At 42.4% G+C, this 26,303-nt stretch overlaps 1 protein-coding gene across 1 annotated transcript in view; it reads right to left on the reverse strand.

The window, feature by feature from the left end:
• The window catches only part of Erc2 (ELKS/RAB6-interacting/CAST family member 2), a 681,609-nt gene that overhangs the window by 429,361 nt on the left and 225,945 nt on the right, over window positions 1-26,303 (reverse strand). The window contains 1 exon segment of the mRNA XM_042054009.1: window positions 13,967-14,041. Within this exon segment, the coding sequence (XP_041909943.1) occupies window positions 13,967-14,041 (75 nt within the window).

Raw genomic sequence — 26,303 nt, forward strand, 5'->3', positions numbered from 1 at the left:
TTGAAAAGAACTTTAAGTCTTCAAGGAAAGAAACTGAAGACGATACCAGAAAATGGAAAGATCTCCCACGCTCTTGGATAGGTAGGATCAACAAAATAAAAGTGACAATCCTACCAAAAGCAATCTACAGATTCATTGTAATCCCCATCAAAATCCCAACACAATTCTTCACAGACCTCAAAAGAACAATACTCAACTTCATATGGAAAAAACAACAAAATCCGGATAGCCAAAACAATCCTGTACAATAAAAAAACTTCTGGAGGCATCACCATCCTTGACATCAAGTTCTATTATAGAGCTACAATAATGAGAAGAGCTTGGTATTGTGATAAAAACAGACAGGTGGACAAATGGAATTGAATCAAAGACCTGGATACCAATCCACACACCTATGAACACCTGAGTTTTGACAAAGAAGCTAAAAATATACAACAGAAAAAAAGAAAGCATCTTCAACAAATGGTGCTGGCATAACTGGATGACAACCTGTAGAAGAATGCAAATAGACACATATTTATCACCACAAAACTCAAGTCCAAATAGAACAGACTTCAACATAAATCCAGTTACACTGAACCTCATAGAAGAGAAAATGGGAAGCAGCCTTGAATGCATGGGCACAGGAGACCACTTCCTAAATATAACACCAGTATCAGACACACTGAGAACAACAATCAATAAATGGGACCTCCTGAAACTGAAAAGCTTCTGTAAAGCAAAGAACATAGTCAATAAGACAAAAAGGCAGCCTACTGAAAGGGAAAAGATCTTCACCGACCCCACATCAGAAAGAGGACTGATCTCTGAATATATAAAGAACTCAAGAAACTATACATCAATATACCAAATAATCCAATTTAAAAATGGGGTACATATCTAAACAGAGAATTCTCAACAGAAGAATCCCAAATGGTCGAAAGACACAAGTAAATGTTCAACATTCTTAGCTATCAGGGAAATGCAAATTAAAATGATTCTTACATTATACCATCTGGCACCTGTCCAAATGGCTAAGAACAAAAACACCAGTGATGGCTTATGCTGGATAGGATGTGGGGTAAGGGGAACATTGCTGGTGGGAGCACAAACTTGAAAAGTCACTTTGGAAATCGATATCATGGCTTCTCAAAAAATTGGGAATCAACCTACCTCAACAACACCACTCTTGGGCATATATCCAAAGGAAGCTCAATACAGTAGCGTTATTCATAATAGCCAGAACCTGGAAACGACATAGATGCCCCTCAACTGAAGAATGAATAAAGAAAATGTGGTACATTTACACAGTGGTAAAAAAAAAACAATGATATCTTGAAATTTACATGCAAATGGATGGAACTAGAAAAAAACATCTTGAGTGTGGTAACCCAGACCCAGAAAGGTAAGCACGGTATGTACTCACTCAAAAGTGAATATTAGACATAAAGCAAAGGATAACCAGCCTACATTCCACAACTCCAGAGAATCTAGATAAAAAGGAGATTTCCCTGGGAAGGAGAAATAGAGAAGCTCTCCTAAGAAAATTGGGAGTGTGGGGGTGGGGGAAGAAGGGAGGGTGAAAGGAGAGGATGAAGGAGAAAAGGAAGAAGAAAAGTAAGTCCTTTGGTCATTTACTATAGCACAAACCACCATGTTCGTTTGATGTGATTCTCTTATTTTTTTTCTCCACTGGTTTCTTCTTTCAAAGACATTTGAAAGTCTTTTCAAAATGCAAATCATGACTGTATTCAGAGCTAAAATTTTGCCTAAAGTAAGCTTATATAATTCTGTTTCTCTGGTGGACCTTCCTCAATTGTGCCATCCTTTTTATAGGTAAAATATAATTACCAGATTAAAAGGGAGGGGTTAAAGAGAGCAATTCCTTGAGGATCTGTTCAATATCAGGATCTTTCCATTGGCATCTTCACAGTTCAGTCAAGGAAAACCAGATTAATAATTTAAGGTTTTGAAGATAGCTTGTTGTTATTGATAGGTGTTTGCTGGGGGAATGTTTGCTGTTGTTTTGTTTCAGAGAGGGTGTCAAGTAGCCTCGCTAGAATTACAAGTGTATGTGTCATCTTTTAACAACCCTTATTAAACCCTTATTGTTGTCTTTCCTAAATAACAATTGCAGGTCATCCCTACATAATAAATGCAACAAAACTGGAAGTATTGACAATTAGAAGGGAAAAAAATACGAGCACCTATCCTCCACGTCAATGTTTTCGGAAATTTTCCCCCAAGTATTTGCTCGACATTGATAAGTAGACCCTCTTGATCTGTTGCAGCTGTGGTAACCTGGTAATCCAGGAGACTAACTTGAGCCTAGTAGTCACGGCTCAAAACCTGCCTGGGAATCACACTGGGACCCCTTCTATAAGAGTAGTAATACATCTCTACTCCTAACATTATACAGTTATGTTACCTAAAGCATTTACAATAATCATACTGATCATTTCCTTTACTATTCTTCTTTAAAGTTAATAGCAACTGGTATATGAGATCTAATACACAGAACATAACATTTATCTGTTTAATTCAGTGGTTTGTGTAATCATCACAGCTAATTCTAGAACATTTTCAGATCCCCCAAAGCTCTGCACCCATTAGCAGAAAGAAGACTCATTTACCTCCTTTCCCCAGAGTTGCTAGCAGTCACTAATCTTTCTATCACTGCTCTGCTCATATTGGGCACTTCACATAATGAAAATCAGGTCCTAGCTGGCCCTTTGTGACTGGCATCCTTTATTTATAATAATGTCCTCACAGTTCTCCAGGTTACAGCATGAATCAGTAATTCATTATTTCTTAATAAGTAACATTTGACAGAGTGGATACCTCTGGCTGTATTTCTTCATGATGGACACTTTATTTTTTTGTAGGTGTGACAAATGAGAGCGACATTTGTTTTCAATTTTGTGGGTGTGTGTCTGGATGTAGGATTTCTGGGTCATGTTTAGCATTTTGAGGAACTACCCAGCAGTTTTGACAAATTGGGTCTGGCAGCCTTTTACATCCCCAAACAAACATTTGAGCCTTGTTTGTCGGTTTTTATTTTAGTCATTCTTTATGGAGAAGAGAATTAATCCAAACATAATTTATTTGCATTTCCTTAATGACTGATGATACCTAGGGTCCTTTGATGCCTATATTGTCCACCGTGAATACCTCTTTGGAGAATGCCTGTTTAACTTCTTTGGCCAGTTTCTAATTGGAATAACTGCTTTTCATTGTGAGCTTTTCCTACTTTCAAATTAGTAATTTTACAGAAAAAGTAATATATATTTCAAGTTATTCAACTCACGTGAATCATTCCATTTATCATAAATTGTAACAAAGTGATAAATGGGCATATGCCAACCAGCTCACACAACAGGACATGACCACTAGCGCCAGGATATTCTTTCCTGAGCCCCTGATTGTTTCTTTCCTACTCTGTATAAATTAGCCACCATCTAGGTATTTCACATGATTAATTAGTTTGACTGTCCCAAAGGACATCATGTTTTACATGCCTCTTCTGGAATCGGGATTCTTTAATTTGATTTGCAGATATTGTGTTGTTGCATAGACCAATAGTTTGCTACTTCTTGCTTCTACCTTTTGTAGAATGAATAAGCTAGGTTTTGTACAATCAACGTTAGAATTAATTCTAGTTATTCTGGATTTGTTAATGTCATCATAAATGACATTCTTCTAAAAATTTCATTTCATAATTGTTAATAGAAGATTGATTTTTTTTAATATGAGCCAGAAAACATTTGGCTAAATATATTTTTAATCTAAACACATACATGGTGTGGGAAAGTCCTTCGGTCCTATGCATTACTTTTACTGGTTAATGAATAAAGCTGTTTCTCGGCCAGTGGCTTAGCAGATAGGGCAAGACAGGAGTTCCCAAGCAGATAGAGGAGGAGAGAGTAGACAGAGTCAAGGAGATACCATGCTGTCACTCACAGGAGACAAATGGCCAGAACCTTGCTGGTAAGCCACAGCCATATGACAATAAAACACATTATAGAAATGGGTTAATTTAAGATGTAAGAGCTAGCCAATAAGAAGCTAGAGCTAATAGGCCAAGGAGTGATTTAATTAATATAGTTTCTGTGTGATTACTTTAGGTGTGAGAAGCCAGGAATGAATGAGCAGTGTCTGACTACAAACTGGTACCCAACATGGGACACAAACACATGACCCTGAGAATAAGTCTCATTCTCAAAGTTTACGCCACATTTTTGGGTGGGGTCTGTTTGCTGATGGCGAACAGAGGGGTCACGACTCTTTTAAGAGAGGTCTTCCTAATTCAACATTATCAGCAAAAAAAAAATCCCACATGGTTAAAAAACAGTGGCTTCCTGATTGTGCTATCAGCACAAACTCTGGCTTTTTCAAGAGGCCAAGCACTTGAATGGGGTTTGTGAGCAGTGTGTCACAAACTGCTTAATGGCACAACATAGACCTGATGCATACCTGGATCTGGGGTAATGTGCACAGCTTGCAGAGGCAATGAACATGCTTCCATCATGTTGGAATGGGCAGAGTCAAAGGCAAAGCAAGCCTTGGTCCTAGCCATGCCAGCTTAGCATTTTTTTTTAAAAAAAAGTGCTCCTAGTCAAAAATAATTACAGATTTTGCATGCAATAAAGACAAATCCAGATGGAAAAAACTTCTAAATGGGTCATGGTATTGGATAAATGTACATAGGCTTTGGAGAGAAAAAAAAAGAATATAGACAGCTATAAAAGGAAGTAAGTCTTTTTAAAAATAAAAAAAGTCTTTACAGATAAAGAGTACACACAGTCCATAGATAAAAGTAGTAAGGTAAAAATAAGCCATGTAAAGAGGAAATACACAGAGAGTCTGAATTATGTATATTATCGTGGTTTTCTTTTAATTTTTGACTGTGAATGAGCTAAGTATAAAGAGACATTTCATTGTATGGGCTAAGCGAAACCAACATATATATTTTAAAGGTATCTGACTTCAAAATTTGGGTCTAAGGATTTGTTGCTTTGGTAAAAAAAGGTTCTTCGTTTGTTTTCACAAGGGATGAGAACCTGTGGATTCCTTCCAGACTAATGTGGTTTGATAGACCAAGAACCCCTGAAGGTCACCATGAATATCCCCCAAAATACTTCACCCAGTAAAAGCAGGAAGCAGTTTGGGAAAGACTATCCAAATTCCCAAGATGTTTATGAAATGTTTGTTTACCTTTAAGGGGTGACGTATATACTATAGATACTATAGATACTTTGCATTGTGTGGATACTTCATCTACTGATAGAAAATTTCAGGTCAATTTTGTATATATTTCTACTTTTGATTAAGATATTGCTTGTGCACTCATTTTAAAATGTAATGTATAATTTAAACATTAGGTTTAATAGATAATGATCTATAATAGTCAAGCTTGTTCTCATGCTAGTTAGGTTTTCTAGATATATAGAGATAAATTTCAGTTAAGATAGGTATTCTTAAATCTTTCTCAAAGATTACACACACACACACCACACAACCACACACACACACGAGAGAGAGAGAGATTTCCTGTGATTGCCATCATGTTTTCTTCTAAATAAAAAGTACATTTACTTATTCCTTTCTAGTTCTTAGAATTTTGATGCCCACAGCACTACTGAGCAACAAGACAAGACCCCATCTGATCCCTATATCATGGGAATCAACTGTTGGTGTGAAGTATACCTGATACAATCTTTCTTGTTGTTGCCCTCTTCCTAGACTAAGAGACAACTCTCCACTCCAATCAGAAGTTTTGATAGATGTTATACTTATCAAAGGTTTCTATTTAAGTCACCTTTATTTTTTCTTTATATTTTTAAGAGTGTGGGGACTAACACAGATAACTAAATATTAGTATACCTTTGCAGTTTTCCCCACTGTCTATCACGGCACTTATTTCATTGAAATAATTTATAGTGGCATTATTCAGACAATTCCTTCCAGTGCCCTTGGTAGAGCTGGGCAGCAACAACAAGCTTAAGTGGAACAGGACAGGCAGTTCTCCCTTCATTCCGTTTAGGAATATTTTTCCTATGATCTATAGCTCCATCCACAAACATTTGGTAGGATACTCTGAAGATGACATCTGGGCCTACAAAATTGTGTTTGGGTTCTGAGGGGGGGAGTTTGGCATAGTGGTAAGTTTTTACATGACAGCATCATTTTCTTTCAGACTCTGGGACACTTGGATGTTCTACTTCTACTCATGCAGTTTTGGCAGAATGTAATTTTAACAGAATTTAGATATTTACCTAAAATTTCAATTTTGTTATCATGAATCATTCAAAAATATGGTCTTGTTTACTTTAATATTTGGAGTAATATTCCATTTTTCTCCTAATTTGGTTATTGAGCTGTCTCAGAGTTGATGAGGCTTCTAAGGATCTGTCATTTTTGTTATCTCTCGAGAGTTGGTAGTTAGCTTTGGTATTCCTATCTAGGAAATATTAACTTTTCAATTCACTAATTAGACTTTCCTTTTATTTCTTTTTCCTTCTACTTTCTCTTGTTTTCTCTTCCTTTGCTTCTAGGTTTAAAAACTTTCCTCTCAGCCAATGATATGGCTCACACTGATCCCCATAACGATCCTTAATACCTTCACAGTCTCTGATGGTCACACGGCTCACAACCCACAATGCATCCATCATTGTTTATAATTGTGGCGGCTTTCCAAGGCCTTCTTCTAATGCCATTTCACACCCTCACTCAATCATTTAATATCCCTCTGGGTTCCCATGGCCCATTTTCTGCCTTTCTTTTCCTTTTTTCTTTTTCCTTTTTTTTGGTTTTGTGTTGTTTGTTGTTTGTTTGTTTGTTTGTTTGTTTGAGATGGGGTTTCCCGAGACAGGGTTTCCCTGTAGCTTTGGAGCCTGTCCTGGTCTAGCTCTTGTAGACCAGGCTGGTCTCAATCTCACAGAGATCTGCCTGCCTCTGCCTACTGAGTGCTGGGTCTAAGGGCATACACCACCACCACCCAGCCCATGTCTGCCTTTCTTATCGAATTTTGTAACCTGGGCGTCCACTCCCTTCTCTTAGCACTTTAATGACTGGCAGCTCAGTTGTGTTTTCTTGTTGTTATAAAGATCTACCATATGGTGTTGTGCACAAAATAACTGTTCAATAAACACTGGTGTGTGTTATTCAAATTAAGGAGTGATATTTTCACAACTAACAAAGTTAATAGCAGTACTTATCAACTGTAAACCCAGTAAAACAATCAGAGTCAAATATATTATGGGAAGGGTTCCAGAAGGACAGGAAAAATGCTTTATTTTTTTTTAAAATCTTACTTCTTCTAAAAACAATTAAATATCATTCAGCGCTACATTTGACAAGGCATTTTGCTTTTGCTGTTTTTGGATGTTACTTAAAACCCACACTTCCCCACTTATTTAAGAAAAATAGTTAAGTGGGACAGAAACAGTTTCAAGCGTAAGATGAAAAATATGAAGAAATTTCCAAGGGAGGAAACTAAGCTACAGGATATAATTCTAGTATCGCAAATGAATGGAGCACATTCTTTTAAAAAAAGGCTTCTCTGGTTGAATTCAAAACCTAATACACAGGAGGAGACACTTACCTGGCCCAGTAAATCTGAGTAAGAACCTGTATTGGGAGCTCATAGGTGCCAGGGTGGCCCTACAATTATTATTCTGCTAAGCGGACATAGTGTCAAACTGCACTGCCTCTGTGCCCTTCTTTGCAGAGATTAGTGCAGCTCTCAGAAGTTTCTCCACTCTGTAGATGGTGGCTAAGACGGACACTCCAAGCTGGTAAAAGTGAAGAGAGTCAGCGTTGACCGACTGTTTATCCACAACAAGAAACCTATACCATACACATACACGAAAGGCTCAGGGACCATCCTCAAAGAAGAGGCAGGACAATTTTAAGAGCTAGAAGTCAGGGAAGACCAGAGCAACATGGTGGTCAGGATAACAGGACCAGCTGCACTCGTGGATTCACAGAAGCTCTGGTTGCCTGTGCAAGAGGCCAAAAGAGGAAACAAGTCCACGCCCTAACGTGGAGGGAGATAGGATTCATAAACCTCCACCCCTAACTTGGGAGCATAGAGAGCTGATGGTGTCTGGGGGAGGGAGAATAAGTTCTCTTTGAGGGTGTGGCCTCTAGTAGGCCAATAACACAACAGTGGATAGCCATCAAGAAATATACGGGCAACACAAAATGGACTGAGTAAGTTTATTTTCAAAAAAAATGACATTTAATTGGTTGGGGTAGGGAGGTGGGGAATGTGGAGGAATTAGGGAGAGAAGTGGAGAGTGGATATAATCAAAATATATCATGGAACATTTGAAAATAGGAAATATTTTAAAGATTTTTTAGAAAAAAAAGACTTCATGGTAAGACTCCAAACTCAGAATGGGAAACAGGATACATGTTGGTTACAAGAGACACATGTGAAGGCTAGATAACACATTTGTGAAACTAATCAGCCCTGCTTCACACCACCAACGTCTATATGTGGGAGCAGACTTTACTGCTGGCAGAGGAGGCACTTTGCTTAGTAAGATCACTATTTTATTGCTTTTGTTCACTATCCATAGAAAGAACAGAACATGCTCATTTGTTTTCTCTTCATTAACTTTACTTGCATGCAATACTGGGATCAAAGCAAGTATCACACACGCGAACAAGTACTCTACCCCAGAGCCACAACCCATGGTGGTCAGAGTCTCAGGGCCTAGAGGCCTTCATTACAGCCCAACCAGAAGAAGCTGTTTACGGCACAAACCTTCCTATGAAGACAGCATAGGGCTGGGAGAAGAAATCATTTTAATTAAGACCTCAAACTTTCCCAAAGATGAATGAAATAAACCTAAACAGGGTCTGAAGTCCAAAAGCAACTGATGGCTAGCTATCTCAGGGTACCTTGGACTCAATCCCAGGACTCAGATCAATTCAAGAAGGTTACTGGCTGTGGTCAAACCAGTTTTGGATTCAAATGGTCCCTTATACCCTGTAGGCCTGAATGAAGTAAATTTGATCAAATGTTAGGATTGTTCTTAGGAGGAACTGAACCCACCTGAAGGACAGCATCACCTGCCCAGGCACAAAGACAAAAGACAATACTCAGTTTTAATAAGAAAAGCCAGCTTCTGCTCTGAGTCACAGCTGAATGTAGCCATGCCCTTTTGAGAGCCATGGGAAGGTACTTACTTGAGTTTTTGGTTTGTTTTGGTTTAGAGACAGGGTTTCTCTGTGTAGCCTTGGCTGTCCTGAAACTTCTCTACGGACCAGGTTGGCCATGAACTCAGAGATCTGACTACATCTGCCTCCTGAGTGATGGGATTAGAGGCATGCGCCACCACTACCTGCTCACCTGAGCCTCTTACTGAAGCTCATCCTGGTACTGCTTCTTGCTTAGTTCCAACTATTTCAAACACCCTTCAGGGATAAATGATAGTCAAGAGGAATGGTCCCTGCAACACTTGCCTCAGGTGGCCACCTAGATAAAAAGGGAAAGGCCCATGTTCCAACAGAAAGCCCATATTTTGCTGACATTGTGCCCCTGGCTTCTTAATCTTCCGAAGTTAACAAGCTACCAGGTCAGTATGACTTCTGAAATTTGTACTGATGCTCTTACATCACTCAGGGATATTCACTTGATAAAATCTGCTGAAGAACGGATAATTTCTGCTGTACTAGCAGAAATTGGATTTTCTCTCCTTCTTTCATGTATGTGTGGAGTGGCTATAAACATGTTTGTGGGTACCTCATGCAAGCATATACATACATGGAGACCAGAGGTCCACATCAGGTGTCTTTCTCAATTGCTCTCCACTTAATGTTTGAGACAAGCTTCTCATTGTAGCTGGAGTTGGCCAATTGCCCCGACTGGCTGACCATAAGGCTCTAGAGACCTGCCCCTAGCCTCCACATCTCTAGACACCTGCCCTGGCCATCACACCTCCAGAGAACCTTCCCTGCTCTGACCTCCACACCTCCAGAGACCTGCCCCTGGCCTCCACATCTCCAGAGACCCCGCCCTGCCCTCCACATGTCCAGTGGACTTGCCCCGGGTCTCCAGTGCTGGGGATTTAGGCGTGCATCACCATCCTGGATTTTGTGTTTGGTGCTGAGCTGAGGGTCGGAATTCAGGCCCTCACACTTATCTACACAGCAAGCTTATTACTAGCCAAGACATCTTCCCATCCCAGAAAATGTCTCTGTTGGTCATCAGCTTTACTTGTAAGAGAGCACAAGACATTTTCTTCTCAATCCGGGCTGTTGAGTTTCACATGAGGTTTTACACCCTATTCCTGTAATCATCATTTCTCCAGCATTGGCTGAGTTCCCGTATTAAAAGCAAAACAAACAAAACCCTAATTTTCTCTCTTCCCTTCTTTCTGTGAATTGGGGCTGTCACAGCCATCTTCCTTAGCCAGGCAGGGAGAAGTTGTCATAAAACAGCTCTCATGAAGAAGGACTAGACCGGAAACAGAATGAGACAAAAGTGTGCACGCTGCTGTTTCTTGAGTCCCTGGATCAAGCTGTGCCTGGAATCACACCACGGTTTGGCTTGGTTTTGTTGTTGTTGTTGTTGTTGTTTTGCTTTGTTTTTGAGTTAAATTTCCTTATGATTTCAACAGGTCTTAGACTCTCACTGGCTTACAAGTTCTGATAAGAAAAGTTTTCAAAACAGCTGACAAGTGCGGCCGTTCACATACTCTATTTTCTTTTCACTTTTAAAAACTGGATAACGTTTATCAGTAAACTCAAGAAAGTGAAAGCTTTGGGCAGAATGCTCACAGCAAGTTTATAATAAAAACCAGTTAAGGGTACGCTCTTTTTTAATGGCAGTAGCATTAAAAAGAGAAAAATGAAGACCCAGACTTTGAACTGTTGTAGGCAGTTCTCCAAAAGAGCAGGAATGATGAACTCAGCAGAGAATCAGAAAAGGGGCCTCAGGAGCGCCACAGGAAAGAAATCTCCCAGGAAAGCACACACAGTTTTCTACAAGCAAATGTGGGACGTACCTGCCAGACCAAATCAGGGCCAAATCTAAAACGTGGAGACTCCTGCAAGAAGATAAACCATCAGTAACTCCACTGTCTTTCCCTCCTCTCAGGTTCACGCAGGAGACCTAGTGGAAGGTGTGTCTATAGAGAACTGTCCCCCGAACCCCACTGGGGTGCAGACGGCCTTCTCTAGGGCTGACCCTGCAGAGATTTTCACAGAGACCAGTCAGTCTGTGGGTCGGAGCGCTCAGAGATGTGGGAGCTCTGGGATGGAGCCCGAAAGCAGGATTTTGCAGACCTTCACACCAAGCCCCTCTGTGGAGCTGATGCAAATGTTTGTGGAAACAAATGGGGTTCAGAACTTCACCCTCAGTTTTCTTAAGGAACAAAAGACAAGTAAGGGACAGTCTGTCAGTTCTAATTCATGCCACCTTCCTGAAACTAGAGAACACTTTAAGACAGCCTCTCTGCATTTCTGAATAGGGCAGGGTGGCATATGTGATCCTGGCATTTGAGAAGGAAATACAGGATGATCCGGAGTTCATGGTCACCCTTGACTACATAGTAAATTTGAAGCCAGCTTGAGATACATAGGACATGAGACTGTCTTTAAAAAAAAAAAAAAAAAAAAAAAAAAAAAAAAAAAGTCAATTTCTTTCTAACTTCAGGTTTGGCAAGGCACTAGATAACAAAGACGATGTCCAGTCAAATCCAGGGACAAAAAAAAAAAAAAAAAAAAAACCCGCCAAGCCCTAAGTTTAAGTTCTGCTTAGTGGTTCTCCTCTAAGGCTTGTACGGTCTGGGCTCCTAACTTTCTCTCTAGTTTCTAATGCACAAAATTAGATAAGGCCAAAGCCTCTGTCACAAGTACACAGGTTACGTAGGATATGACCCTGCACCAAGGCTCTCCATGACTCAGTTTAGGTGTGTGGAGTCTTAGATGCTAATGGGACCAGACTTCTCCGTGGATAAAATATAAGACAAAGCTCATGTGAGCCAGGAGACATGAAAAGGACAACCAAATTTGGACTCTGTTTCCTGAGAAATATATTCAACTTCATTTGTCCTAAAAAATATGGTTCTATATCTATGCTCAGTATCACCAGCATCCATAAATGAAAACTTTTAGGTTCACTCAACTGAGAATATGCTTATATTAATTTTGCCCTTACACCATATGCCTCCCCAGTTAGCTAGACTAAATGAATGCTCTTTACTTACTTTTTCTATTATACTAAAATAGGAAACTAGAATATCAAATAAAACAATATTTCTACTTTAAACAGTCACAAAAAGTGTAGTTATCTTTAAAGGGAGACATTTAACGAGGCAACACCTACCATATGAGGCAAGATGCCTCTCAGAGAATCTCCAGACTCTCCTTTTACTTAAAGAAATGGAAATTTGGAATTATATTACATACATCCTCTTATTGCTTTTTGTGAACACAGAGGCAGTCAGTGCAGAGGCAGGTAGTAGAGAGGAAGAGCCTTACTTATAAAATAAAACCAGCTCATTTCTCTCTTCTCTCTGTCTCTGTCTCTCTGTGTGTCTGTTTCTCTCTCTGTCTATGTGTGTGTGTGGGGGGGTGATGTTTTATGTTTTATTTTTCGAGTTTTAATTTTTTACCCCTTCAATCTAATTTAATTTTTGGTTGCAATGAGAAGTTGAAATGCCAGCAATAAACCACTGTCTTCTAAGTAAAGAATAAAGTTACATGAATTAACAACCACAACCCACAGCTAGCATTAATCCTCACTGTTCAATCTATTTCATATTTCATTCAAATGATGCTTTCCAAACCAACCTGCTCACATAGCTCCTGAATGCCCTAGTTCACGGAACTGCCCTGGAGTATAGCTGCGAAGTCACAAAAAAAGCTATGCTATCACCAGAAAACAAAGTCCTTAGGTTAAAAACACTGTCACTGACAGCTATAAAAAAAAAAAAAAAAAAAAAACTCGCTGCAATTGTACACACCAAAAATTTAGCAGTCACTGAAGTTTTTCTCTAGGGTCTGGGAACTTTGCAGAGACAATCTGAAATTATGTACTGTGAGCCAGGAAGCCAGCAATCTGCAAACAAGCTTCAGGATTCTCATAGGACAATGGAGTCTGGGGATCTCTGAGTATGAGCTCAGACATGCAGTCTGCACACTGCAGACACAGTCATTCTGAAAACATTTTCTCCTTAATACAACAATTTAAGTAAAATAATTTATTTTTAAAATAAATAATTTTGCCATTTGTTTCCCTCTTGGCAAAAACAAACAAAAAAACCCAACTGGAAATAGAAGAGTTCAAATGTTTAGACACTGACAAACCAAACATGTTTCAATCACATTTGTTTCCTGATCAGAAACAAGATGTGTCCATCACCGCTGACCTGATTATTCTTCACATGACCTAAACCTAGTTGGGAGGATCTTTTTTCCTTTTTTTATTCCTTAAGATACTTTCTCCCTGTGCCTCTCAATAGTACTTCTATACTTTGCAAGCATTTAATAAAGTATTCTTACTTCCAGACTGGCTAAGAAGAAAACACTGGAGTTAACAGAAAGTATCCTTCTTCGGGGACAGCAGAGTTTTCTCACTGGCTGCTCCAATACATCGCCATGTCAAGTCCTGGTTTCTCAAAGGTGTCTGTTCCTCTCCCTCTTGGGGGAGGGGCACTTGGTTTAGAAGCAAACATTTGTAAAGTTCAGACAAGTGAGCTCTTCAAAGGCACTGGTCACACTCTAGGAAGGAGCCCCGCTCCATTCAAACAAGGGCTACTGGAGCCCTTTATTCTTTTGCCTGGAAAAGCCCTTTAATTAAAAGGCCAGTAACTGAGATGCACTAAGAAAAGCAAAATGAGCCCGAAGCGGCGCTCCCTCCACGGTGTCGAGAGAAAAACACTGGATGCAGTGCACATTCCTGTGAGGCACCATCCAGTCACAACAGACTCCCGGGCACTGCCCGGTCTGACAAACATGCTTAGCTCCCTACCTTCATCTCGATGACGGTCTGGAGAGCCTTGGTCTTGGCTGGCTCCGGCTGAAGTTGGCTCCTTCGGTGCAATTCCTGGGGAGGAACACGATAGAAATAAGCCTGACGGTTCATTCTTCTGTTATACCATGACCTTTACACGGCTACCACACAGCCCACCGGGTCCAGCTCCCCTGTATGCAGACATAAACAAGCCACAGGTGCCTCTTCCCACACACTCTTCAGCATCCCGCCCGCCTGCAGCCTGCGTTCCAGTGAAATGCTCCTGGCACATGCGCTATTTCTGAAACTTCCATCAATAATTAATGTCAACTGTGACAAAGCCAGAGAGTAATCATAGTCCAAACACTGTTCAACACGGGCTGGTGCCCAGCCTTCAGATCATAATTTACTAAATTCTATTACTCTCTGCTCCCAGCACTAACGCAGCAAGGAGATACAAGAAGGAAAATGACTAACGAGGCTGCAAATCTGCCGCCCGCTCGCTCGCATGGCATGGCGTTCTGCTACTGAGGCAGGTTTGCAGTGAGCGATTCAGAGCCATTTCGGTACAACTGTGACACTTTCCGGAGTGGTCTGATGAGTCTCTGTGAATCTCTTCTCACTTCTGAGTTTACACGTTAGGTTCTTGTTCAAAAATCACATCTGTGGGTGATAAGCTGACAGCTCATGATGCCAAGGAATTAAAACTGGCATTTGAAACCAACTGTGTCAAAAGAGAGGCAAAACTGGCCAAAGCCAGATGGATACCCAAGAACTCCTGGAAGGCTGGCTGAGGTTCCCTCAGTGAAAGAGCAAACAGCATCATCCCAACTTTAAGCTTGAAGGCTCCCCTGCCATATGTCTTTCCTCCAAAGAACCACTAGCCAAGGCTTTGAAAAGCCATCTCAACAGAAGAGGAAACACAAAGTTTGTTCGTGTCATGTTTTGTTTTTCTCCACAAGCATCAACAGTTTGTGGGAGTCATCGCCAGGAAGGGACTCACAGGACTCGGAGACGCCGGCTGCTGATAGAGGTCATTTATGGAGAGTCCATGAAGATTCACTTCTGGTTCCAGAAAAGTCAATTCAGAATCACTATGGAGTACCTCTATAAACATTAATGTAAAAACTGGGAGTGTACAATGTAATTAATATCTAGCTTTTTTCCAGAGGGGCATTTAAATTAACTACTTTTCATCCCTTCTACCTACTGACACCACCATTCCATAAAGATCGGAGACACTGATATAAAAACTGTTAGAAAAAAACACATTCCACACTGAAAGGCGGTCTTAACTGGGATAAGGCGGATGAGCAGGTAACCAGTATCCTCGTTTGGCAACCATTTATGCCAGTAACCAAGAAAACCCGAGCATGTGCTGAAGATCAACTGGGGACTTACGACCACCATCATGAGCTTGGACTTCGGATGATAACATCCCACCCTCAACAATCCAAGCAACAGAAATCAGCGTTCTTATGAAACATTGTTTCTCAAACTCTACCTAATTATTTAAGATGTTCTCCCCTCGGCTGACACGTTGCTTCTGGTAACACAGCCCTGGGAGGGACAGAGTCTAGTCTAGAACTCCTAGCCTCTATGTGAAGAGAGACACAGGGATCTCTGGCTTTCCAGAGGCTTGTGAGTGAAGGGATCTAGTAATGGGGGCACTGTCGGCTCCCTGGAGGTGGCGAGGGCTTTTGAAAGACCCCGGCACTGCTTCTTTCTTGGATGTCTCGGAACTACCAAATGAGAAAGATGGCGCAGGATGTGAACGCGAGGTGCTTCTGGCAAACATTAAGCACCAGCATCTACCATAGCCCACTTGAGCCACCTAAATGGTGTCACTTAGTGGGGAGTTGGGAAGTGTGGTAGCTGGGATACTGTTTCACTGGGTCCCCCCAAAGTTGCACTAGAATCTTGGTTCTGAGCGTGGCAGAACACGTAGGTGGTGCAGCTGAACGGGATTTATCAGAGACAGAGGACACTGTGCTCAGGCAGTGGAACTCCTCACGGAACCTTGGTATCTTTCCTGAGTGGCGGCTACAAGAGTAAGCCCATTCCTTAAGCACCCCATCCTGCACATGACCACACCCTCTCGCATGCACCCTCACCATGAGCCCATTCTTCAAGACATGATGCAGCCAGGGGCCTCCTAGAGCCCACACCATGCTGTATAGACTATGAACTCTCTGTTCAATGTATCACTTGTCTTAAAAAGTATCTGGTATCAAGTGTTTTGTCTTAGAGTAGAAAACACAGAAAATATAAAGGAGGACCTCACTGTATAGCATTTTGTAAGATGCAGAAACTAAAAAATATATAAATAATGATCTAATGGAAAATGAGTAAATTATCAGTTTATTACAGTTTACTTAATTCTGAGTTTGTATACTTAACTGTAACACTAGCTTGTAGATCCAGTCTCAACATTCAGCTTTCAAAGATCACAGCCAACCCAGTTCCATACACCATGGGCTGAATCCCACATAAACATCAACGGCTAAAGAGAGCTACTTAGCCCTTATCACCGCTGCCAATATTGCTGCAGTCCAGCAATCCAACCTCACAGACAAGAAAATCTTATGTCACTCACTCCTCAAAGTTGGTCTATAGTTACTGCTATTTAAAAAAAATGGACCTCCCAGGTCAGCAGTTCTGAAACCAGGTAGTGCCAAAATAATCTTTAAAGAGGGCCAGAGAGATGGTCCAGTGATTAGACACACTGGTTGCTCTTCCAGAGTGCTTAGGTTTAATTCCCAGAATCCAGAGAGTGGCTAACAGCCCACCATAACTCCAGTTACGGGGAGATCCAACAGATCCTCTTCTGGCCTCTGTTGGCACTGCATGCCTGATGCACATGAAGGCAAAAACATCCATACACAAAATAAAAATAAGTTTAAAAATAATAATCTTTAATGAATGTCCAAGCAAGGTGCAGCACAAACACTCAGGAGGCTGAGGCAGCCTGGGCCACACAGCAAGACCCACCTTTTCAAAAGAGGGAAATCAAAGAAATGATAGTTTCATACCGTAATCAATACTGTCCTAGAATAAAAATCAGAAGATAACCTGAGGAAGTAGGCTGATGTTACATAAAACAGATACAAATAATCAAGAAACAACTAATTGGAATTAACACAAAAGCCACAGAGTCAAGGTATGTGCTGCTCTACTTTCTGCAAAGCATGAACACGTCAGGATAGACATGCCAAACAATGCTGAAGTTGTGCAAGATGCTTCCAAAAGTAGAAATGGTTTTCTTCCTAATCCTCTTACCGCCTCTGACGGAAACCTAGCTCAGAATCCAGACTAAACTTCACCTACTATGGCACTCCTTAGAAAATAACGTTTCCTGGTACCTGGAAAGTGTGATTCTCCTGGAACTCACTCTGTAGACCAGGCTGGCCTTGAACTCACAGACACCCCTTCTGCCTCTGCCTCCCAACTGCTGGGATTAAAGGCATGTGCCGCCATTCCCTAGCTGGAAATTTTCATTCTTACCTTAACGGTACTCTGTCAATCATGACTTCAGCTTGTAAGGACAGCCTTGATCTCCTAGTGCCAGGTAAGAGACTATAATAACCTGTGTGCAGCGTGCACGGGGGTCTCAAAGAGCCACCTTAGCATTACATTCATCTCTAGGATTCTGGCAAGGCTCACAGCACCTCAACAGAGAGGACCAGTGACCCCTAAACATTTGGGCTCCTCTTTCACAGTGTGGAGTCGTTAGGAAGCTCCCTGCCACCAACAGTCTTGTGCCTAAACTGAGTTTCCTAGTCAACGGAGCTCAGACAGCAATAAGACAGTACCTCCCAGAGAAACTTCTAAGCTACTCCTAAGACTCCATGCCTTCCTATCTGCTAATCTGCTGAAGGTCTCCTAGTCCCGGGAAGATAGCAAGGCCTTGACTCAAGAGAATCCTGGGTCGCTGAAGCATGAGAACTTGAAAGGTCTGGATTTGTATAGAGGAAGAGAGTACAGATGAGCAGCACACTCTGTGAAGCTAAGCCTTGAAGCGTGCAGGCTTTACCTAAAAGAACCGCAGTTCTCTGCTTCAGTGCCTGCATGGATGCAGGAAAAAAGAACACCTTTTCAGTCCTGCACTTTTTGCTGCTCGTGAATCACTGCAGACATTCGTGTGTGATTCTGTACCCAAGTTTTTCCAAACAGACAGTAGATGAGTTCTTCCCTGGATGCTTGAAACTACCCGTAGCCATCCGCAAGATGTGCCCACCACGCATCTGAAATAGCAAATGGCGCTCCCTGGGAGAATTTGATGTTCTTGCCAGCTATGAGGGTGGGGGAATCGAAAGTTTAGCTTAAGTGCACTTCGACCCAAGACTTTTCTGAGTAAGAGATCTCTAAAAGAATCAAATAAAAGTGTGGTTTCTCTCTTAGAGGACATACACACACACACCACACACACACACCAGTGCATAGGGTTTCATTGTGGCCTGGCTCAGAATCTTGCCTTTGAACCAGATTTGGGGTTAAACATCATTCATGTGGGAAACAAGCAGTCCTCTGAGTCTCAAGTCAGAAGCCCACATCCCCACCTGAGGCCCGGGATACAGCCCTCCTCCCCATCTCCAGACCAAAGGAAAGCAGCTTGACTGGGATGCGGGGAAGATGCAAGCACAATGCCTTCTAACCTGAGAGCAGCACACAGTTAGATGCTCAGTTCTGGCTGCTGCTTCTAGTCATACCCGTTCTCAGTATTAAAAACAAGAAAAGGGAACAGGGGTGGGGGGACTGACAGTGCAGGTCCAACTACAAGCCTTTCCAGGTGATCAACCTAGAAATATACCAAGATCCTACAATAGGGGCATGAAATCTCAAGTGGCTCATTAGAGTGACATCTCTTGACACTTAATGAGAGTCTGGAGTCTAGCATCTTAACCAGGATAGACAATAGTGTCCAAGATGAGCCTGGCCAAACAGTGTTCATATATATCACACACTTTCTTCAGTAGACAACGGTGAGCAAAAAGCATTCAAAACTCAACTTCCTTCCCAACGGTGATTAGTATTTTTACCTGGCTCTTATCTCACAATGGATCTGGAAGTCTATGTTATGAACCAGCTAGCACAACTTAGTGATATTAAATACTATGTTATTATGTTCAGCAATGTATGAAGTGAGGAACAGAGATGACGTATCTCTATGGCATGATGCCTGGAGCTTGGAACAGAAAAAATTGGAGTCACCCCAAGAAGGCGTCTTTCCCTAATCATCTTTCAATGTACCTGGAAAACAATCTGAAGACTATGCTTGGCTAGAATCATCTCTCTGAGCACCAACATATGAGCCTCAGTACATGGCCTGGGCATCCTCCAAGCACGGCAGCCTCAAGGTATTATCACGTTTTACACTTACATAGAAAGCCCCGAAAGTTCTAGAAAATAGGCAGGCGATTGCATTGTCCTTGAGGGTCTAAACCTATATAGCATTGCTGCATAATAGGAAGCAGTAATGCTCATTCACAGGACTATTGCATTCAGCACGGAAGGCAAAAAGGATCTGTAGCTGTGTTCCATGGTTGCCACTCTTAGGGCTGGGGCTGTAGCTCAGGGGCAAGGTACTTTGCTACCATGAGTGAAGCCAGCATGGGATTCAGTCCCTAGCATCACAGGGGGAGAAAAACTACTGCCACTCTATAGGCCAAGGCCGAGTGGAGGAATGAATGAGAAAGTAACAAGACAGTTTAAACACCAACCCCTATCAGTCTTGGAAACTGAAGTCCTATATTTGGCATCCACTGGGGAGGCCCTGATTTTCCATTAGAAAAATCAGACTGGAAGATGCGATTCGTCATTTAACTACTCACTCAGCACTACTACCACATCATTAACTCATCACTGACCCAAATGTTTTTAGGTCTGTACAGCCCAAATGTAGAAACAACTCAAATGTCCATCCATGGATTAAAAAGACAAACACAATGTCAAAAATGCACACAATGCGATGATTTTTTTATATCTATTACACCATAGGTTGAACCTTGAAGGCATTATGGTGAATGCAATAGGCCAGTTACAAGTAGAGAAATAAAGACTGCAAAAAAGCAAGGTCCGGGGTGAATCTGGAGTTTCAGTTTAGCAAAAGGAAAGTCATAGAGATCAGTGTTTTAAGCCATGGGCATGGACCCATAGATTATGAACCTATCACAGAAAGGCTGGCAGCTGGCCCTCCACATGACCATAGGTTCCACACCTTCACATACCCTCTCATGGTAATTTTTAAATATACTTTCTATATATTACTGACTAAAGGTTCAACTTTATCCTAACTTCTAAAACCGAGTATAACTGATTAATGTGTGTGTCTAACATGGAGCAGTAAACTCCATGAACACTCTGTTTCTGCTATATTCCCAGGAACTACTGCTGTGCCAGCCAAGAGTGGATGCTCAACACTGTTTGGCCACTGAAACAGAACAAATGCATTGCACTTGGGAGTCTGGATGTTCTGCAGTGCTTCCAGCCAAATGCAGGTGCTGTGAGGATAACAGCTAGGAGTTACTTATGCTAAGCAGTCTTCTAAGCACTTTATAAATATTAATGTGTTTAATTCTCAGAATAACCTCCTTAGGCAGGTACTATTATTATCATCCTTTTTCACTTGTAACAGAAGCAGAGAAGTTAGTAATTTTCCCAAGAAAAAAGTGATAAGCTGCAGGCATTTGTTGCAGGCAGCCTGACTTCAGAGCCTGGGGTGCTGATCAAAACTCATGGTTTGCCATATGGCTTTGACCGGACATTGGAAGTACCATCTCGATCGCCCTCTTTCTGTGTGGGAACCTCCCTGTATCTACTTTGGCTTGGCCTTCTAATTCCCATTTTAAATTCAGTACTTGAAAACATAAAGAAATGTATATCGTTAACAAATAAATAGTTCTGATAGTCATATTAAATATTAAAGCTTAAGAGATAAGCATGAATAGGCACACAGAAGTGGGGTAAGAACAACTCTGCTCTGTACCTGTGAGTTATTCACTTCTAAATTTAATCAACTCTAAACAAAAAATTTAGGTAATCCAACACAGAAGGGGAAGGGGCTACCAAGGCCCCACCACTAGCTGAGGAACTATTGGCTGTTGTTAGGGATGTGGCCAGACCATTGGTAGGTTGCCCATGTTTTGGTGGATGGTTTCAAACCCATGTGCATATGGACAGCACTTAGACCCAATTGGTCATTAAAAGAGAGGGGAAGGTATTAGTAGTCCAAAGACAATTTGGAATGGGGTAGGGATGCATATGATCAAGACACACACACACACACACACACACGTTCATATATACACATGCTCATATATATATATATATATATGAACTTTTCAATGAATAAAGAAAAAATATTATTTAAAACATCTATTAGGAAAATATGTGTCTGCACGTGGCAAGGAGACTTTTTCTTGCCATTATTCTATCAATAATAGAGTGTAGCAGTGGTTTGTATGGCATTTACAATGCATTAAAGGCAATCTAGAGATGCTTAAAGCATACAGAAGAATGAGTACGGGTTACATCAAAATCTACTGTGACATCCTGTATAAAAGACGAGCATTCAGACTTTGGTGTGTGAATCCAGTGTATGGAAGTTTCAGAGCTGTGTGTTTCACCTCAGTGTAGAAAAACTGAGTGACGAGGGAATCCCATGGTTGGCGAAAGATTCAGCACCCTGTATTAGTTTTGTGTTGCTGGCACGAGAGATTATACACATTGAACAGTTAGAAAGACATGGCTTTAGCAGCTCCAGGATGGCTCAGCTGGTTTTGAGCATATCAGAACAAAATTAAAGCATCATCAGGGCTGTGTTCCTCTTTGATATCAGTAGGGCTCCAAGCTCATTTAGCTCTTTAGCCTTTGCAGGGTCCTACAGGCCCCAGGATGGCTCTCATGGCTGTGGCAGAGCTTAGGATTCCTCTGGCCTCCCCAGCTGTGGCAGTTCCTTTTGCTTCTAGTCAGAGTTTACAGACTTAAAGGGACACATACACTTATTCAGTATAATATTTGAATGTCTGTGAGTGTACTGGTCCAGAAGGGTCTCTACCGGTCCAGACGGGACCAGACCAGTATCTACCAGACCAGACTGGTCCAGACCAGAGGACCAGAGCAGACCGGACCAGACCGGTTTCTACTGGACCAGACCCATCTCAACCAGAACAGACAGGACAAGACTGGACCAGACAAGAATATACTCATCCAGACCGGTCCAGACCAGACCAGACCATACCGGACAAGACCGGACAAGACCCGACTCAACTGGTCTAGACCGGAACAAACTGCTCTTGACCGGATTCTACCAGACCAGAGCAGTCTTGACCGGACCAGAGCAGTATTGACCAGACCAGACTGGTCCAGACCTGTCTGGACAAGTATATTCTTGTCTGGTCCAGTCTTGTCCAGTCTGTTCCAGTTGAGTGTGTGTCATATGTGTGTCACATGTGTTTTCATGTGTGTGTGTGTCATGCGTTGTTGTGTTTTTCATGTGTCAGTCACATGTGCATTGCATTGTGCTGTGTGTCATGTGTTTGTCATGTATGCGTCATTGTTTGTCATGTGAGCACTATGTGTCATTGTGTCATGTGTGTCGTGTGTGTCATGTGTTTCGTGTGTGTAATGTGTTTGTCATGTGCATGTCGTGTTTTGCCATGTGTGTCATGTGTTTGTCATTGTGTCATATTGCATCATGCATGTGCTATGTGTGCATCATGTGTCTCGTGTGTATCATGTGTGTCGTGCGTGCACAGTGTGTTATGGTTTTATCATGTGTTTGTCATGCATGTGCCATGTCTGTGCCATGTGTTTGTCATGTCGTGTCTTGACCAGTCCAGACTGGACCGGACCAGACCAGTCTCAACCAGAACAGAACAGACAAGACTGGGCCAGACAAGAATATACTCGTCCAGACCGGTCCAGACCAGACCAGACAAGACCGGACAAGACCGAACTCTACTGGTCTAGACAAGAACAGACTGCTCTTGACCAGATTCTATGGGACCAGACCAGTCTCAACCAGACCAGACTGGTCCAGACCAGAGATAGTGAGTGGACGTGCTATACATGTGATAGGTCTGTAAACTAAGAAGAATGAAATGAAATTACACTTTAAGCTAATGGGCGCTGTGATGGGATCATCTTAGGTGTTCTTGGGATAGAGGTGAGTTTTATTTTTGTAAGGTGGGAAAGGAATCTCTGGGATTGTAATAAGTAGAACAATGCCACTTACCAACGGTCCCCCTCTCCTGTGTCTAAATTCTGTAAAGGTGGCACATTCTATGGCAAAGATATTTTATGAGTGGACAGAGATAGGACCCTACAAGAGCTGATGCCACAGCCATGAGAGCTGTCCTGGGGCCACCCCTTTTCCTTTGTTCCCTTCCTCTTCTCCCTCATCCTCTATCTCCTGTCTTTGTCTCTTATTTTCTGCCTTTTGTCCCTCTGCAGCAAATAAATCTCCTTTGTGCTGAGAACTTGGTTTTAGGGGGTCCTGAGCCAATACTTTTCCTTTCAGTAACATTCAAACAAAAACCTGAGGGATAAACAGCAGCAAGCATGTAAAGAGCTATAAAACGCCAGAGCCAGGCAGAGGGAAAAAGGAGTTCGATGGGGGAACTGGCATCCCAGGGCTCCATGGATTCCATCTGAGAACATCTTTCTTGGTGCAACACTCAGCAGTCCACATTCTAAAGCAGAGACCTAAAGTGGCCCAGCCACCCTCAAAACAGCCCCACCAGACACTTGCCTGCATTTTTGCCAGTTTCCTCTCGTGCCCTCTTCTCTCTCCAGCACTTGAAAAGGTATGAGAGAGAGGGAGCGTCTGGCTGCTTGCCAGCTCGAGCCATAGGGCCCATTTTAGAGATGCCAGAAGGGGACGGCACATGAATCAACAGCATGTTCCCAGCACACCCCCGCCATCCAGATGGCAGCACACGACAGGAGCATGGGGCAGTTCCTACGCAGACAGCTCCTCTAGATAGAGACATACTCCACATTTTAGACCATAGAAGGACAAGGCGATGGTGTAGGGATGGTGACATTTATACAGAAAGGCCATGTCCTTCTTTAGTTAGAGACCATTATTCAAACACTCATCTATAACAAAACCTAACACTGTAAAGTAGTAAGAGCTCACAGAACTAGAAGACACCATGGAAACCAGCTGGCATAGCCTCTCACTCCCATCTATCTCCCATGTGGGCCACTGAGCTAAAGTTTGAAAGACTTCAGAGCTGAGAGTTCACACTTCCACAGAACATTAAACTGAAAACTTCTCTCCTTGGCTGTGCTAAGCCAAACCCACTCCCTCTGATTCTCCTTTGATCGGATTCTTCAATACCTCTTTCCACGTCCAAGCATTTGCTAATTGCTTGGCATAAACTATTGCATGTCATTCATATCCCGCACTAAGGAGGGAAGCCCTCATCTCAGACTTCGTTTTCAAGAGGAAGCAGGGACCTTCAGAGCTCAGAGAGACCAAGATCAGACCTCAGAAAACCAGAGCTGAAATCCACCTTTGTCATTTCCAAAGCACAATGGAGACCCAGCCGTACGGCTTCCAGAGAATGTCATCACATTTAGGGTATTGTGGGGTTGTAGGGATCTGGATGCCTCATCTCACTCTCACTCCTGGGGACGTTTCTTATGAAATGGTACTTCTTCAGTCGCTCTTCCCAGAGCCCATGCTGCTCTCCATCTAACAGTGATGCTCCTTATCGGGGATGGCACGTCTGCATGCAGAGGACGGTGCCCTGCCAGTGACTCTCACCTGCACAAGCACATACTTCCTGCCTCTCCAGAGCATAGCTTTTCACACAGCTGACTTTTAACACCCCTTGTAGAACTTCCAAACATTTGGCTCATGCTGTCCCACAGATTTGGCTTCAAGCCATCATCCATGCCATGACTAGGGGCTTCAGGATACATGTGAACACACATGGCCTGCTGGGAGTGTCTATCTATAAGCCAGCTCCAAACTTGCTCCAAGCCTTCCCTCCAGTCTTTGCAGCAAGCTCTGGGCAACTCTAGGGTACTTTCTGTGTTTCCTTATTGTTCTATCAATACTGGTGAAAACCTAATGTCAGTGGGTTGACATAAAGAATGAGCACAGGCAACGGACTGAGCAAGGAAGCGCCTGCAAATTCTGCAGCTCGAAATGTATCCTCGTTCAAATGAACCTGACACTTCAGTCAGGAAAAAAAAATAAAAACTTTTCTAATGTGCAAAAATTAACATCATCACGGTTTCACAGAAAGAGAGCTTTGAAGACTGGGTTCAAAACACAATACAATATGGCATTTGTGAATTTTTTTTTCATATCTCTGGGAACAGTGAGTGGGCCCTTCCTCTGTGAAACACATAATTGCCGGCCTTGAGATTGTCATCCCCATCTGGATGTGCCATAAACCAGCTGTGCTCCTCCTCTCTGTCTTGTGGCCTCAGGTGTGAGGACTGGAACTCTCTGTGTCTCGTGGCCTCAGGTGTGAGGACTGGAACTCCCTGTGTTTCGTGGCCTCAGGTGTAGACAAGCAGTAATAGGGCACAAGGGAAGAAGGTCAGACACACGCAGCACTGACAAAGGGGAATACTGTTCTCAGGGGTTGCAGTTCCAGTAGAGGATAAAGAGGAAGAGAGTTTAAGGCAGGGTCTGTACCTGGAGGAGCTGCCCTACGGTCATGTCAGTAAGGTATGCACAGGTTCACTGGGCTGCTGACCTGACCAGAGCACAGCACACCCAGGGCTGCATGGCTAAACTAACAGCGCCTATCACCCACTGTCAATCACGCTCTCTAGGCTGAAGCCAGTTCAGTCTGCTCTTACTGTCCCTGACACAGCTCTCGCCCACAACTCCATGAGATCCGGTAATTATCTTCACTTGCAGATCAAGAAAAGACCAACAAAGACGAGGGGAGTAAGGCCCAGAGACCACATGAGGGATAGATGGACAGACAGGTGATGGAGCAAGTTAGGAACATTGCCTCCAGAAGGCAGAAGTCATCTCCTGGAAAGATGCTGCACCTTCCCCATGATCCCATCTCTGCTCCATACCTGAGCTAAGGTGGAGCAAGCAAATTCGGCATCCAGATCCCTACAACCCCACAATACCCTAAATGTGATGACATTCTCCAATGTTTGCCGCCCCCCCCCCGTGTGTGTGTGTACATGCATGTGTATGTGAGGTATAAGGATGTGTGTGTAAGTAAGAACATGTGAAGGTCAAAAGCTGACATGGAGATGCTTTCCTCCGTTGTTTCCCACATTATATTTTGAGTCAGGGTCTCTTCCTAAATCTTGTCATTTCGGGCTGACTGACTGGCTAGTTCCAAGAATCTGCCTGTCTACCATAACA

Source organism: Arvicola amphibius, chromosome 12 (genome assembly GCF_903992535.2).
Source record: "Arvicola amphibius chromosome 12, mArvAmp1.2, whole genome shotgun sequence".
Taxonomy (NCBI): domain Eukaryota; kingdom Metazoa; phylum Chordata; class Mammalia; order Rodentia; family Cricetidae; genus Arvicola; species Arvicola amphibius.